Source organism: Bombina bombina, chromosome 6, assembly GCF_027579735.1.
Source record: "Bombina bombina isolate aBomBom1 chromosome 6, aBomBom1.pri, whole genome shotgun sequence".
In the NCBI taxonomy this organism is placed as follows: Eukaryota; Metazoa; Chordata; class Amphibia; order Anura; family Bombinatoridae; genus Bombina; species Bombina bombina.
In genome coordinates this window covers 693,051,647-693,069,744 of record NC_069504.1, presented here as the reverse complement: position 1 = coordinate 693,069,744, position 18,098 = coordinate 693,051,647, and the positions used below count along the sequence as shown (strand labels likewise).

At 38.1% G+C, this 18,098-nt stretch overlaps 1 protein-coding gene across 2 annotated transcripts in view; it reads right to left on the bottom strand.

Moving 5' to 3' along the window:
* LOC128663457 (uncharacterized) overlaps window positions 1-18,098 on the bottom strand; it is a 260,004-nt gene that overhangs the window by 108,427 nt on the left and 133,479 nt on the right. For both annotated transcript variants that reach the window (XM_053717792.1, XM_053717790.1), the window contains exon 5: window positions 11,530-11,703. In XM_053717792.1, coding sequence (XP_053573767.1) covers window positions 11,530-11,703 — 174 coding nt within the window. The remainder of the gene's footprint in view (window positions 1-11,529; window positions 11,704-18,098) is intronic.

Here is an 18,098-nt window from a genome sequence, read left to right as displayed (position 1 = left end):
ATTGTAGATAATTGTAGGTATTGTATTTAATTAATGTATTGATAGTGTAGTGTTAGGTTTAATTGTAGATAATTGTAGGCAGTTTATTTAATTAATTTATTGATAGTGTAGTGTTAGGTTTAATTGTAACTTAGGTTAGGATTTATTTTACAGGTAATTTTGTAATTATTTTAACTATTTTAGCTATTAAATAGTTATTAACTGGGGGCGGAGCAAGTAGCTGAGCTGGCAAGTCGCATTTCTAGGGAGCTCTGCAATGGCTTATAATTTTCAGTAACTTTATCCAATTTTGGATTATTTTGAAGAGACAATATTGGCTCATGAGGATATAGAGATGTGTTTTGTCCCTTGAAGAAGTGGTTTGGCAAATTTGGAAGTGTGGTTTTGACCCCTGCTACCCAGCTTATAGGATACGATAGATATTAGACATCGGAACCACCAGGGTGTTCACCTTACTCTTTCATTTAAAGAACCATGCCTACAATACAGCTAGAAGAGAAGATATCCAAGCTGTTGAAGTGACACCACTCTGAAATGTTAGTGATAATTTCCAGATGGCTCACGCAATCGACTGCGCAACTTGTCATCCAAGAGGGCGTCGTCCCGCTACCACGCACTGTTGAACCAACGAAGCCTGACTACTCAGCGAGAGATATTGAGGTCTCAATGAGATGTGCAGCCAGCATAGAGATCTGGGACTCACCAGAGTTCTGTCCACTTCAGCCGAGACAGTTGCCTAGGCCAGGCTGCTGTTGGGTAACTACGCAGCCAAATTCTGTGGCTGACAGCCGACATATCGCAAGTGCTGCGAAGTTGGGGCAGACACAAGGGAGAAGAGCCAGTGTGGTGGGCATCGGAGAGTCCCCCAGAGGAGAAAATCTACCTATGGTTGACTATGAGGAGAGTGGTAAAAACTCTAGATCTACGTTGGCGGTCATGGTGAATTCAACCCTGATACTGCCTATACTTAATACCTTACGATGGGCTGATACACTTGGTAGCTGCTTCCTTTCTGTGGCCTCTTTCATGCATACAGCACTCCACTCTATCCTGACGGCAGCAGAGAGGTTTTTGTTCGCAGAAACGGACTTGCTGCTCTATCTATACTTGCTCCCAACGTCTGGCATGGGGTAATGGGGCAGAATATACTAAAGAAGGACTTTGGTGAGAGAAATATCACTTCAGCCACTCAAATTGGCTATATGTACTGCATTTATATATCCTCATTGTCATTTTCGCTCCTGCTTTTCCTTTTGGCTCTACTTTTCTTATGTTAAAGACTGCCACACTTCAATGACTTCATATGCTCTAATACCTCAGAGTTTAGGAGTTGGTTTAACTTATATATGCTTGAGATGTCCAGCATTGTGACTCTGCCATAAAAGTCATAGACTTTGATTTTCCATGAGCTGGCCTATAAACTTTGGGAAAATTACAGTGCTATAGAAATATTGGGTATATTGTGTTTTTTCTTTATGTTAACCTAAGATTCTCTGCTGCTCCTTTATGACAAATTCACTAAGAGGCTGTTTAACATTCAATTTACCATAGCAACTTAGTTGAGTGGCCTTCTTTTAAGCCCTATAATTTTATATCACTTGAGTAAAATTAATACAATTTCATAGAAGATGCCGTTGCTGCTTCTCGCCACCAGAGGGGAGTCAAGACTTAATTTTAGCCCATTAATGTTTTTGTATGATAGGGGAAATATACAGCCCTGTTATTTTATTTCTTTTATTTACTTATTTATTTCTAGTCTCAAAGTCTTATTGATAGCTATTGTATATTGGGTAGATATGAAAGCCAAACTTCAATATATCTGTCCCACCCGCCACATAATCGCTAACGGGTATGCTGAACATAATGTTATGTATGGAATGAAATGTGGTGGGGATTGTCTCTCTTATATATAAATGTGTATACATGTATAATGGCTAGACAATATTGTTTTACTTGCTCAGTTTAGAATTTACCATTGTCTTTCTTAATGGTAGACTTGCTATGTTATGATATTGTCATTCACAGCAAACTCTTTAGTGAACCGTTAAGCTAATGATATAAGGATTTTTTTTTTTCTCTTATATATGTATCTTATCCCCAATTGCTGTAACATATCATATTTACTGAATAAGAGTTTGAATGACGGCCATTCACTTATGCTCACTACAGTGTTGGGTATCAGACATAATGTATCAGTTTTGTGTGGCTAGCTCTCTAGTGATTTTTTAGGGTACATTACATTTTCGTCCTTTTAGTTGCAGAAACATGTTCACTTATATAGATCCCTTGCTGTCGGGTATAGGGCCCATACCCAGAGAGCAGACTACATTATCTTTTTTAGGATCATAGTGTTGATGCAAACGTTTGTTTATCCTGAACTATTCTGAGCAATCACATAATTGACCATCTCAACGATCGTCTTAGCCTCATGACATATCTAGAGGTTACCCCCACTTAGGTAGCATTTTCCTATACATTAGTATTTCGGCAAAGGCATAATAATGAACCCACTAATATTACATTTATTAAAAGGCCCTATAAAGGCACTTCTGGTTAGACAATTGGTCAGATTTCTTCTCCCCCCCTCCCCATATAGTACTATGGTATTCCCTGTACCACCTCCCTCTCTCCCTTATTGTTAACCCATATCAGTCACCTGTCTACCGTCCCAAGCTAATTACTTATATTGCCACCCTTCACTCCCCCCCCAATCCACAAATTTAAGTTTTGCATATATTTCTGCTGTTTTCCACCCCACTACGGTTTGACTATTTAAAGTAACTTCCGGCAACCTTTTGTGAGCTAATATACGCCATATATATAATTACATTACTCCAGCTTAGAGATAATTTTTAATCAAGGTTGATACTACTAGCTATAATGCCTAGACCATACTTAGTTGTCACTCCCACCATATCATTGTGTGCCAACCGTGCGCCCCAGAGGTCTTACTTGATATTTCTGTTGTTTTCATAACTAATTCCTACTCTTCTTTGTTATATTTATATATATATCCGTAAATATGCTTGACGTGTTTTAATGCGGTTCCCTTGATAAATACTGCAAATATAATCATATTTTTTCGTATGTATTGAAGTTTGAACCTTATATCCTTGCTTCATATTGCATAACTGTGCATTTTTATAATAAGGAATCTATATATATAAACTTTAAGCCACACAGTAGTTCTACTTCTACTTTAATATCTATCTTCCCCCGCTATAAAAGACTTATATGTTATTCTTCTTTTCACTGCGGGGAAATATCCCTTCACACAGTTTTAGTATAACATTACTTATATTCATTCAGGCAACAACCTGATAAGTTATTCAATAATTGTAACATCTCTGTGATGTTTTTTCGTCCTCATATCAGCAGGTTGTTTATGTTTAGTGTTCACTGTTGTTTATTATGTTACTGCTTTTCCCTATGCAACACTTATGTAAAGAACTGGGCCCGGGAGGTCCTAAAGGCTCATTAAGGGAACTATTTCTAAAGGAATGGAAAAAAGTGAAAATCTGAGGTTCCTTCTTTTTTTCTTTTTCTTTTGATTGTTAGATACTAGGCTACAACAACAAATTGGATTGTAAACATATGTTAAGATATTTGATATGCTCCTGTACTAAGCTCAAGATTCTATGGAAATAGATGCAGCTCTTATATGTTTAGTTTGGATAAGTACTGTAAAATGTTGTAGTACTATGATTTGTATCTTGTTTCAAATGATAATTGTTTGTAAACCTATTTATGAACCTCAATAAAAATTATTAAAAAAAAAATGAGAATTTTTTTTTTATATACTTCAAAAAAAAAAAATAGTTATTAACTATTTAATAGCTATTGTACCTGGCTAAAATAAATACAAAGTTACCTGTAAAATAAATATAAATCCTAAAATAGCTATAATATAATTATAATTTATGTTGTAGCTATATTAGGGTTTATTTTACAGGTAAGTATTTAGCTTTAAATAGGAATAATTTATTTAATAAGAGTTAATTTATTTCGTTAGAATAAAATTATATTTAACTTAGGGGGGTGTTAGGGTTAGGGTTAAAATTAGCTTTAGGGGTTAAAAAATTTATTAGAGTAGCGGTGAGCTCCGATCGGCAGATTAGGGCTTAATACTTGAAGTTAGGTGTCGGCGATGTTAGGGAGGGCAGATTAGGGGTTAATACTATTTATTATAGGGTTATTGAGGCGGGAGTGAGGCGGATTAGGGGTTAATAACTTTATTATAGTAGCGGTGAGATCCGCTCGGCATATTAGGGGTTAATAAGTGTAGGCAGGTGGAGGCGACGTTGAGGGGGGCAGGTTAGGGGTTAATAAATATAATATAGGGGTCGGCGATGTTAGGGGCAGCAGATTAGGGGTACATAAGGATAACGTAAGTAGCGGCGCTTTGCGGTCGGCAGATTAGGGGTTAATTATTGTAGGTAGCTGGCGGCGACGTTGTGGGGGGCAGGTTAGGGGTTAATAAATATAATATAGGGGTCGGCGATGTTAGGGGCAGCAGATTAGGGGTACATAAGTATAACGTAGGTGGCGGTCGGCATATTAGGGGTTAAAAAATTTTAATTGAGTGGCGGCGATGTGGGGGTACCTCGGTTTAGGGGTACATAGGTAGTTTATGGGTGTTAGTGTACTTTAGAGCACAGTAGTTAAGAGCCTTATAAACCGGCGTTAGCCCAGAAAGCTCTTAACTACTGACTTTTTTCTGCGGCTGGAGTTTTGTCGTTAGATTTCTAACGCTCACTTCAGCCACGACTCTAAATACCGGAGTTAGAAAGATCCCATTGAAAAGATAGGATACACAATTGACGTAAGGGGATCTGCGGTATGGAAAAGTCGCGGCTGAAAAGTGAGCGTTAGACCCTTTCCTGACTGACTCCAAATACCGGCGGTAGCCTAAAACCAGCGTTAGGAGCCTCTAACGCTGGTTTTCACGGCTACCGCCAAACTCAAAATCTAGGCCTAAATGTTTTAAAAGGTGTACCGGTAGTTTCATTTATAATTTTAAAATGAAGAGCAGGGCACATACCGGTAAGTCTGTAGCATAAGAACACACATACGTTCCATAACTTGTTAACTCTCTCGGTCTTTGCTGTGATGACTGATCCAGTGCAGAAAATTTAGTAGTACTGTGTAATTACCGTACATTGACAGTGTCTGTAATGCAATTACACAGTACTACTGAATCTGCGGCACCGGATCGGTCATCAAAGCAAAGACCGAGAGAGTTAACAAGTTGTTCTGAATCGGATTACTTATTAGCGGTCTAGTCTCAATATTTTATAAGTTATCTGCTTGTCATAGCAGAGAACTTATAAAATATTAAAACCGCTGATAAGTAATCATATTCAGCAGGCAGACCCTAAAGGCAGACTTACAAAATGGATGCTCCTTGCACCTACAGCAGACGAATTGTTTACCGTATCTCAGTGTCACACTCTTCCAGTCTCACACAATGTGTTGTCTTTGCCAGCGCTCTCTCTCAACTGAGCAATGAGGGCAATTTGTCATGCGGACGGCTCCAGGGCAATTTGTCATGATGACGGCTCCAGGCTAAACAACCCCCATTTGGTGCGCGGGAATAATTACCATAACAAGTGCGCAGGTCATTAAAATCAATGCGTGGCCGGGCGCATATGAGGGAACATTGCAGTGAAGTGTCATTTGTTAATATTTTTTTTTTATCAGTTACATTCGCTCCATAAGACGCACAGACATTTTCCTTTACTTTTGAAAGGGAAAAAAGTGCGTCTTATGGAGCGAAAAATACGGTATATTACAAAATTGCTTCTGTTCAATCCCGAAATGCACCCACGTGTTTTCCAATTTTGTCTATAATATCCCTTTAAAAAAGCTAAGAGCAGTAATGAATCATTGCAATCCGCTTCCATCCATGCACCTGAACTGCATTCAAGCTCATTGATCTCAGTGATCTAATGTACTAAATGACTTTCGGCTAGATTACAAGTTTTGCTGTACAAATATACGCGCTATTGCGCGTGGAATGGCCAGGAATGCATATTACGAGTCTCGGCGGTATAGCTATACCACAAGCATTTTAGCCTGTATTGCAACGTCCATTCCACACTCAAAAAAATTATTTTCATAGCGCCTGTTCAAATCAGCCAATAGGATTTCAGTAGCTCTCATCCCATTAGCTGATTTGAACAGCCAACAGGATTTAAGAAGCTCTCATTCTATTGGCTGATTTGAATTTGAAGAATCAAATCAGCCAATAAGAATGCAAGGTACGCCATGTTGAAACGAGTACCTTGCATTCAACTTCAGTGTACGGCGGTGATCGTATGAAGAGGACACTCCGCACAGGATGTTATCGCCCTCCAGGATAGCTCCGCTCCGCCCGCCGCCGGGATGAAGATAGAAGACGTCCCCGAGATGGATAAAGGTGTCGCCGTCTGGATGAAGACTTCTCGCCGCCTGGATGAAGATGGATGTCTGGACTTCAGGAACTGTGAGTAGATTTTATGGGGTTAGTGTTAGTTTTTTTTATATTTTTGGGGGGTGTTTTTTTTAGGGATGGGCAGTGGGCACTTGTAAAAGAGCTGAATTCCCTTTTAAGGGCAGTAAAAGAGCTGAATGCCCTTTTAAGAGTAATGCCCATACAAATGACCCTTTAGGGGCAATGGGTAGCTTAGGATTTTTTAAAGTTAGGTTTTTTTATTTTGGGCGTTGGTTGGTAGGGGGTTTGCTTTTAGGGGGTACTTAGTATTTTTTTAAGGTAAAAGAGCTGTTTAACTTAGGACAATACCCTACAAAAGGACCTTTTAAGGGCTATTGGTAGTTTATTGTAGGCTAGAGGGTGTTTTTATTTTGGGGGGCTTTTTTATTTTTATAGGGCTATTAGATTAGGTGTAATTGTTTTTTTATTTTTAATAATTTTGTTTATTATTTTCTGTAATCTTAGAGTTTTTTATTTCTTGTAATTTAGTGTTTATCATTTTTTGTAATGTTACTTTTTTCCGTAGTGTTAGGTTTTTTAAAATGTTTAATTTAGGTTTTTAGTTGGTAGTTTTTTTATTTTATTAGAATAGTTATGTTAGGTTAATTTATAGTTTAAACTTAGGGTTTTTTATTTCACAGGTACATTTTAATTTGTTTAGTTATATTGTAATTTGAATTTAAAGTTAGGGGGTGTTAGGTTTAAGGGTTAATAGTTTAATTTAGTGTTTTGCAATGTGTGGGGCGGTTTAGGGGTTAATAGGTTTAATTTAGTAGTTACGATGTTGGGGGCTGGAAGTTTAGGGCTTAATACTTTATTACAGTGTTGGCGATGTGGGGGGGGCCGGCGGTTTAGGGGTTAATAGGTGTATTTAGGTGTCGGCGATGTTGGGGAGCGGCGTATTAGGGGTTAATAACTTTTATTAGTGTTGGTGATGTTGGGGAGCGGTGGATTAGGGGTTAATAACTTTTATTAGTGTTGGTGATGTTGGGGAGCGGCGAATTAGGGGTTAATAACTTTTATTAGTGTTGGTGATGTTGGGAAGTGGCAGAATAGGGGTAAATAACTTTTATTAGTGTCGGCAATGTTGGGGACGGCAGATTAGATGTGTTTAGACTAGGGGTTTATGTTAGGTTTAAATGTAACTTTCTTTTTCCCATAGACATCAATGGGGGTTGCGTTAAGGCAATCTCCATTCCGCGATCGCAGGTGTTAGTTTTTTTCTAACACTTTCTCCCCATTGATGTCTATGGGGGAAAGCATGCACGGACACATAAACTCAGCCCTTGGCCTTTGTGCAGTATGGAGCTTAACGCTGCATAACGTACACCACAAGGAGGTTTTTCAGTAACTAGTAATGGCAGCGCTATGGAAAGTGCAATAACGCAAATTTTTCGGCTTTATTTTCGCACCCTGTTTAGTGCAAAACTCGTAATCTAGGTGTTTGTTTTGCATTATGGAACTTTTAATGATTTTTAATGTTGTTAGAATAAATTGATCCAAATGTTGCATCAGATGTTTCTGAATAAACTCAGGCATGTGCATATTACAGAGCGAGTATTGCTCTGTCCCACATGAGTAGGATTTAGTCATCTTTCATCAAAATACAATTACACTTGCACTTTTCTTTTTAAGGCACCAAAATTATTTTCTGCTTCTACTTAACTTATTCATGTATCCTTTGCCTATATAGACATAATGCATTTAATATGATATATTTGCTATATACACTTAATAGGTTGTTTATAGCATTTCACCACATTATTGTTTTAGAAATGTTGGCGATTATTATTCCACATTTATTGGAAGAGATTAACTATAGCTGATACTGGAATCAGGATTATTAAAGGGACAGTCAACACCAGAATTTATGTTGTTTAAAAAGATAGATAATCCCTTTATTACCCATTTACCTATTATAGTAATACACTTTTTTTTTTTTTTTTTTTTTTTGAAACTTTTTATTTGAGGTTGAACATAAGGTATACAAGAAATATACAGTACAACGCCACCATGAAAACTGTATGGAATGAAGACAACATAAGATACAACAATATGATTGATTAGTTGCATTACATACAAAGGCTTAGGGAAATAAGCACAATACTCAAGCAGTATACCAAATCATTTGTATACCTCCAAAATGGAAGATAAGGCCACTTTTGGACCACCATTTTATATGAAATAAGCATTGGAGGTAAAAAAAAAAAAAACAACTAGGGAGACCACTCTTGGATCTCAACTGAACCTCAATTTTCTATTTTTACAACAGTATGAATAAAGCGAAAACAATTCTAGAGTGCTGGTAAATAAACAGATTTGGATTGCTTTTTTATGAAGATTTGATTATATGACGTTAAATATGGGGAAAATGAGAAATCTTTACAATCAGATGGGTTTACCAGTGGAGCCTAGGGTGTATAATCCTGGATGGAGACATACCATGAATGCCAGTTAATCAACATAGAAGCTACGTAGAGTTGTAGGGGAAAACAAAAGGTACAAGGAATATAGGATGCTGTTCCTAAGGAATTAGGTAGTAGATAGGGAAGCATACACTCATATGTAGCGTTCTATACACAATCAGAACTAATGTTGCAGCTAATGAGGAGATAAGATGGGAGAATGACTGACGGAGATAAAGATGGGAGATAATATACCCTATGAGTTATCCTATTTGTGAGCCAATGGTGAGGGTTCTTAAAAGGTGTTATTATTAGAGCCATTAGTACCTATAAAGGGGACATGAGACAACTGCGCACCTCCAGACATACACAGGGCCCCGCCATCCCGGCCGCAGACAGCGCGACCCAGTGCATGCCAATGGGAAATAAAGATTAGAAATACTGATATGTGTCTCAGAGGATCAGAGTACAAGATAACATTGGTCAATTTGTTGCTACTAGGTGAGGAAAATTGAGAATATTCGTCCTGCAAATATACATTAGGAGAGAATTAAACAGCGATAGTTAGTTGTGTTAGCAAGGTAATCTAAATTCGCGGCTGCAACACTGGTACAACATTTAACCCGCAATAAACATGGTAGACAAACATTGACCTCAAAACATGGAAAATGTGGCTAGTAGTCATATAACACAAACAGTATAAGCATGTATTTATATGCAATCCCCGCAACTAGTGATATGTAGGCCCCCAAGCATTTACCTAAATAAAAACTGTCTATAGGAAGCTGGACTGACAATGTTAGATAAATTATAATTAGTTAGGGCAGTAACAAGAACAGTAAGATAAAGATCATGGCCAGAAAAATATGTCTGGTAAGAACAGTGAAATTTAGCAAAACCCTGCAGTCCTGAGTGCTAAAAATTTGAACAATGTTCCTCAGAGGAGTCCATGCTGGCTTACAAGAGTCAATTTAACAGATGATGAGGGTATAAGAGGTATGCTCAACACCGTTATCCGTGTAATTATTAATAACTAGCCTACCCCTATTTTAATACATACAAACCTAGGACATTGCCCATAACTCTTGGATAGACTATCTGCTAAGCTGTGCAAGGCGATATCGAAGGTGTGAGCTATCTCTAGCAGATGCCATACTCTTTGCAGCGCCTGCTGCGTGCTTTGTGAGCCTTGAGTAGCTGCCGTTGGGATACTGTATAAAGGCCCTAGCTTCGTCCAGGCCAAACTGTTCAGCAGCATCATGCGCACCCCTCGAGGGGCACTAGGAGATTGGATAGGAGCAAAGAGATTAGTCTCAACCGGCTTGTCAAGGTTCCTCAAATCAAGCGGCACCAACTCTCTCCTCTGTATAGCCGCGACCATGGGAGGTAAGTCGCTCTGCGGCATTAGTGAAAGGCTGCAGTCCATAGTAGGCTCCAAATTAGACACCACCGCCCTCGCAGCTTCAGTGTTGCTCATCTGGATTAAGTCACTGTCGCTCCTCCAAGCCGCATCCACTGCTCTCTCAAGTCTGACAAAGTGATCATCCAGGATCTCGGTAATTAGCGTAAGCAAGTATGCTCCCCCAGACTCCATCTGGTACTGTAACAGGTAAATCTCTGTTGGGTGAATTATAACAGTGCTTGGCAAGAGAACACTGTCGCTTAACGACAAGCCCACAAAGGGTACTTGCCGGGGGGTCAAAAAAAATGTAGACAGTCTTCAGTATAGAATGGAAGCCCGACTAGATGGTAAAAGTTTTGCAGCCACGAGGATGTGAAAAATGGCCTCCGCTTCTGTGTGCTCAAGGTAGAGCTCCAGTCCTGGGTCCAGGGAATAACACCAAAGGTTAAATTTGGCTGTCGCTCACTAGTAGACAAAAGTTCAAGGTATGCGTGAGAGGTTTCACAGGATCCAATTCTTAAGAATATGAAGGATAGAGCTGTTTATAGCATAATCAGGACCGGAGCAGTGAGATTGTGCGGCCATTCTCGGGCGCTTCAGGCTCCGCCCCCCGTAATACACTTTTTACCTCTGCAAACTGCCCCCTTATTTCAGTTCTTTTGACAGACTTGCATTTTAGCCAATCAGTGCTGACTCCTATGTAACTCCACATGTGTGAGCACAATGTTATCTATATGACACACATGAAATAATGCCCTCTAGTGGTGAAAAACTATCAAAATGCATTCAGATAAGAGGCAGCCTTCAAGGTCTAAGAAACTAGCATATGAGTCTACCTAGGTTTAGCTTTCAACTAAGAATTCAAAGAGAACAAAGCAAAATTGGTGATAAAAGTTAATTGGAAAGGTGTTTAAAATTACATACCCTATTTGAATCATGAAAGTTTATTTTGGACTCGACTGTCCCTTTAAATCAATTTTTTAAGGTTTCATTATGTATTTAAATATTATATAATTATTATTATTTTTAGGGCATGTTTAGTGGATTACTGTATGTGTTGGATATATATAGTTCTTAAGAGGGTTTGTTGTGAGGGGTTGCATAAGAGTGAGACCCCTGAATTGTGCTGGGGAAATGAATCTGAAATATTGATTGCATTTTAGTAGCACACTTTATGGTTCACTGTAAGAAGTATTAACTTGTTAAATTAACTGACTTTATTGCAAATAAAATTAATTCATCAAACGTACCTCTATTTTTCATGTCTGGATTTTGCAATGTTTTTGCGTAAACCTTCTTGTCTGGAGTCACAAACCATTTGTAATTTGTATCCTTTATATGGGTGTTAATCTCTGTCAGTTTAGAACATTCTCCTTTCTGAGCATCTTTCAATGATGCTGTATCAATGATTAAAAATGCTGCATCTAAAATGAAGATACACTGATTAGTACACATGTATTGAGTTTTGTCATGCAAGAATATGGACCTACTCTAGAAAATCAAAACTATTCAATAACATATGCATACGATTGAAAAGAAATAATAATAATATAATGTATGAAAATAGTTACTTGTTATTGAAAATCAAGTTTTCTTCTTTCTGATTCTCTTCACTAAATTGAAAATAGCTGCATGAACTATTCTGATTTTAGTGGAAATTGTTTCACATAAAGATAATATAATGTACAAAGGTGTCTTAGCTAAGCGAGTAGAATGGCAAGATGCAGAAAGAGCAAAGCCATTTTAGTTGGTGATCACTCTTTTAGTCACCTTGATAATTTAAAGTAAAGTGATAATATAGATTTTTTTCTAAATGACCATAAAGAGAATGAGCAATATTTATCAAGTCGTCAACCACAAATACGCTGGAATTCTGCAGCGTAATTGTGATGAGCTTGATTCGCCCCATTTATCAAAGCCTATAGACCGGCAAAAGTTGAAATTTGTGACGTAACATTCAATCCGCCGGTCTCAATCTGACACAGATCGATGCTTACGTCATTACAGATGTTCCGAATACAAATTTTTCAAACTTCTAACAGGTATGCTCGCCACTATTCCGGCCCAGCGTACCTCCTTTTCAATCCGCAACCCTGGAGGCCGCAGATGTCTTAGGAATCAATGGGAGTCTGAAAGCAACGAAAGCTCATGTTCACTGCTGCCCAATATCCCATTGATTTCTATGGTAGAATAAAAGTTACATTTACACCTAACACCCTAACATGTTCCCCGAGTCTAAACACCACTAATCTACCGCCTCGACATTGCCTCAAACTACATAATGTTATTAACCCCTATCCCGCCGCTCCCGGACCCTGCCGCCACCTACATAATGTTATTAACCCCTATCCTGCCGCTCCCAGACCCCGCCACAACTAAATAAATGTATTAACCCCTATCCCACCACTCCCGGAGCCCACCGTAACTAAATAAATGTATTAACCCCTAAACCCCTGGCCTCCCACATCACTACCAGTTACTAAACCTAATAACCACTAAACCGCCAGCCCCCCACATTGCCATAAACTAAATTAAGCTATTAACCCCTAAACCTAACAACCCGCTAACTTTACATATAAATATTAACTCATCCCTATCTTATAATAAATTTAAACTTACCTTTAGAATCAAAATAAACTATATTAAACGATTTGTTAATCTACCCTATTATACTAAAATTACATTAAACTATATTAAACTACTAATTAACCTACCCTAACTATTATACTAAAATTACATTAAACTATATTAAACTATTCATTAATCTACCCTAACTATTATACTAAAAATACATTAAATTACATTAAACTATTAATTAACCTACCCTAAATATTATACTAAAATTAAATTAAACTATATTAAACTATTCCTTAATCTACCCTTTTATACTAAAACCACATTAATCTAACAAACTATATTACATATTTAAACACCTAACCCTACTCAAGTTATTTAAAGCTACTATTAAAAATTACTAAGTTACAAAAAAATAACAACTAAGTTACAAAAAATAAAAAACACTAAATTACAAAAAATAAAAAACACTAAGTTACTCAAAATAAAAAATAAATTATCAAATATTTAAACTAATTACACCTAATCTAAGAGCCCTGTGAAAATAAAAAGCCCCCCCCTCCAAATAAAAAAAAAAACCCTAGCCTACAATAAACTACCAATGATCCTTAAAAGGGCCTTGTGCAGGGCATTTCCCCAAAGAAATCAGCTCTTTTACCGGTAATAAAAAAATACAAACAACCCCCCAACAGTAAAACCCACCACCCACACAACCAACCCCCCAAATTGAGCTTTCATCCTATTGGCTGATCCAATGAGCCAATAGGATTGAGCTCGCATTCCATTGGCTTATTGGATCAGCCAATAGGATGAAAGCTCAATCCTATTGGCTGATTGCAACAGCCAATAGGAATTTTTCCACCTTAATTCGGATTGACTGAAAGAATTCTATCAGCCAATCGGAATGTAAGGGACGCCATCTTGGATGATGTCATTTAAAGGGAAACTTCATTCTTGAGAAGATGTCTTGAAGATGGAGCCACTCTGCGCCGGATGGATGAAGATAGAAGATGCCGTCTGGATAAAGACTTCTGCTAGCTTGGATGAAGACTTCGGCCCGCTTTGATGAAGACTTCTGCTGGCTTTGCTGAGGACTTCTGCCGCTTTGCTGAGGATGGATGTCGGGTCTTCAAAAACTGTAAGTGGATCTTCGGGGGTTTGTGTTAGGTTTTTTAAGGATTTATTGGGTGGGTTTTAATTTTATGTTAGGGTATTTGGGCTGAAAAAGAGCTAAATGCCCTTTTAAGGGCAATGCCCATCCAAATGCCCATTTCAGGGCAATGGGGAGCTTAGGTTATTTTAGATAGGTTTTTATTTGGGGGGTTGGTTGTGTGGGTGGTGGGTTTTACTGTTGGGGGTGTTTGTATTTTTATATACAGGTAAAAGAGCTGATTTCTTTGGGGCAATGCCCCGCAAAATCCCCTTTTAAGGGCCATTGGTAGTTTATTGTAGGCTAGGGTTTTTTTTATTTGGGGGGGCTTTTTTATTTTCATACGGCTATTAGATTAGGTGTAATTAGTTTAAATATGTGATAATTTATTTTTTATTTTGTGTAACAATGTTTTTTATTTTTTTGTAACTTAGTTGTTATTATTTTGTAACTTAGTCATTTTTAATAGTAGATTTAAATAATTTGAGTAGGGTTAGGTGTTTAAATGTGTAATATAGTTAATTTAATTGTTAGTTTAATGTAGTTTTAGTATAATAGGGTAGATTAATAAATAGTTTAATATAGTTTAATGTAATTTAATGTAATTTTTGTATAATAGTTAGGGTAGGTTAATTAATAGTTTAATGTAATTTAATGTAATTTTAGTATAATAGTTAGGGTAGGTTAATTAATAGTTTAATGTAATTTTAGTATAATAGTTATGGTAGGTTAATATAGTTCATTTTAATTCTAAAGATAAGTTTACATTTATTATAAGACAGGGATGAGTTAATATTTAATGTAAATTTAGCAGGTTGTTAGGTTTAGGGGTTAATAGCTTAATTTGGTTTATGACGATGTGGGGGGCTGGTGGTTTAGGGGTTAATACGTTTAGTAAGTGGTAGTGATGTGGGAGGCCAGGGGTTTAGGGGTTAATATATTTATTTAGTTGCGGAGGTATCCGGGAGTGGCCGGATAGGGGTTAATAACTTTATTAGAGTTGCGGTGGGCTCCGGGAGCAGTGAGATAGGGGTTAATAACTTTATTAGAGTTGCGGTGGACTCCGGGAGCAGCGGGATGGGGGTTAATAACTTTATTAGAGTTGCGGTGGGCTCCGGGAGCGGAGGGATAGGGGTTAATACATTTATTTAGGTGGCAGTGGGGTCTGGGAGTGGCGGGATAGGGGTTAAACATTTTAGTATAGTGGCGGTGTTTAGTGACAAGGTATAAATAAAGTTGGGAAAAAGCCGAATAGCAGCGAGATCGATGACTGTTAGTTAACAACAGTCCACCGCTCATCGCCCCGTACTTGGTGCGCAGCTTTTTGACAGCTTTTTTAATAAATAAGGAGAGCGTATTCAGTTCCGCGGCCGCGATGTTAGGCGATGTTAGGCGAGCATATTGGTGCCGGCAAATGCAGCATAGTTGACGGCTTGATAAATATCTCTCAATATCTGAACATTTTGTAGAACATCAAAAAGGTCCAATTTCGCCCCTACCTATGCAAACTTGTTTATGTCTGCATTTGAAGAGAAATTTGAATTCTTCTGTATGGCGCCACCTGGTGGCGCTATATAGACGACATCTTCTGTCCAATATTAGATGTAAGGATTTGAATGCCCCTGTCTCCAATCATTTTTTAGCCTTTGGCCATTCAATTGCACAATTGAATGTCCCAGTCCCACGGAGAGGTGGTGACAGGGAATTGATCTTAAAGAGGCGAGAATCAATGTGGATATATGTTAGACTGTATGTACCCAATAAGTATGAACCGTGAATTGGATTTTAATATTTTCCTTTAATTAATTTTTTAGATTCTGCAATGTCCCTTCTCTGCTCGTGAGCATTATGAAAAGATTTTCCCTTCCACTGTATATAGAATTGTCCTGCTGGAAATGTATTTTGATACATATATTTACTTTGTAGCCCAATATCAAGTTGTAACACTGTTAAGATTGACTTGTTTTTTTATTAAATTGTACTATGTATTATTATTATTCATAGACCACTAGGGGGCACCCACACTTGGGGATTATGTTTGATGAAGTTAGATTAAGTTGTAATTAGCTGCACCTGTGGTAGTATGCTTATAAGAGAGGTGTATACTGCAAAAAGGTCATATGATCAAGGGCAATTGAGCCCGAAACGTCATGTTTTCCTCCTGGTACTGAATAAAAATTGAAAATACAGGGGGGCGGAGCTGGATCTTGAACTGAACAGTCGCACACTGTGGCAGCTCCTGCTATATTCCATATAATAATCAAGTTTGGTGACCATCTAGCTTCTCATACATTATACACACTGAGTTTAATGACCCAGGAGACCCAGCAGAACAAAACTACAGAAGAAGATATTCAATGACAGGAATATCACAGCTCAGACGCTTCTTGTTCTAGAAGGAATCCCTGAGAGCGGCCCTACTCCTACCCACGTGGAGACAAGTGAGAGATCTCGGACTGGTTGAAAACCCCTCATTGTTTTATAATAACGATTGCAGCTACATAGGGGCAGTATGATATCTGGGGCTCATATTCTTAGGGAGATTAATAACCTCCTAGACGACTTCCAGGCTGCATTTGAATGGGCGCTAAAGATGGCGCAAAAAATAGATACAGCAGACTCTGCAGAGCCTGTTTTATTTACAGCCACCTCCATTGGAGTCCTCAAAAGAGGTAATGCTCAGGAACCCCAACGCTCATCATTCATCTCACATGACAAATTAGGAGCTACAGACCCCGGGGAGAGCACTATCTTGATTGCAGGGAGGGATGCCGAGATTGTAGGGAGTGATACACAGAGTCTAATTGCGCTACCTACCACCACTATTGCATGTAATGACGGCTATGCAGATGCACTTATTGCACAAAGTGTATCTGGCCATATTGTCTACCTCAAACAAGCGGAGTATCCAGCCTTCAACGGGGATGAAACATCGCAGGACACACTGTGTAATATCACCACAGCAGAGGAGCAGCATTTCCCTGGTGAGAAAAGTGCGTCACTACAGCTTAAAATGTTGGCCCGCACTTCTTCTGATTATTTTAGAGGGGATAAGAAACTGCAATGGCGACATGCTCGCTATATTGGAGATGCAGACTATTCTTCCAGGAGCAGTGGTTTATCTCCCTATACATCTGCAACTAATAGCCCTGCCATGGTCTTATTAGGGGACAGAGATCTTTTGTCACTGTCACAGAACCCTTCCTTCATCCTACAACTCTCCTTGGTTTCATCGCAACAAGAGAATAGATCTGGAGTTGGCTAGTATGTTCAGGAACTTATACCAATATCTGGACTGGTTATAATCTACTTTATGTATAATGAGTAAGGTTAACACAAAAGTTTATTTTTCTGTTCATAGCAACAGTCACCTTTGTAATACCATATCTATATGAACAGTTTTCGGTGGAGTTGTTTGCCATAAAAGAATCTTGGTTCATTTTAATTGTTTGATGTAGATATGTTTTGTCTGTTATGTTTTATTGAAATGTTTTAGATTGGAAGCTTGCATGTAAGTCAATTACTTTATACTGCAGCAAGTAAAAGGGGTATTTGGGCGACAGTACTGTATTTCTTGTGATTTTCCCTTAAGACAGAGGTTGGGTAGCCCCCTCCCCCCAAGCTTGACTAATGAGTATTGGACATTTGCTAGATATCACCCGAGATATTTACCTAGATTTGCCTAACGACAGGCTAGGGATTTAAAGGGACATTAAACCCAATTTTTTCTTTCATGATTCAGATAGAGAATACAATTTTAAACAACTTTCTAATTTACTTCTATTATCTAATTTGCTTCATTCTCTTGATATTCTTTCCTGAAAAGCATATCTAGATAGGCTCAGTAGCTTCTGATTGGTAGCTGCACATAGATGCCTCATGTGATTGGCTCACCCATGTGCATTGCTATTTCTTTAACTAAGGATATCTAAAGAATGAAGCAAATTAGATAATGGAAGTAAATTGGAATGTTGTTTAAAATTGTATTCTCTGTCTAAATAATGAAAGAAAAATTTTGGGTTTAATGTCCCTTTAAATTCAAATATCTAGTAATAAGATGTAAATGCCAACTGCGACCACTAGAGGGGAGTCAAG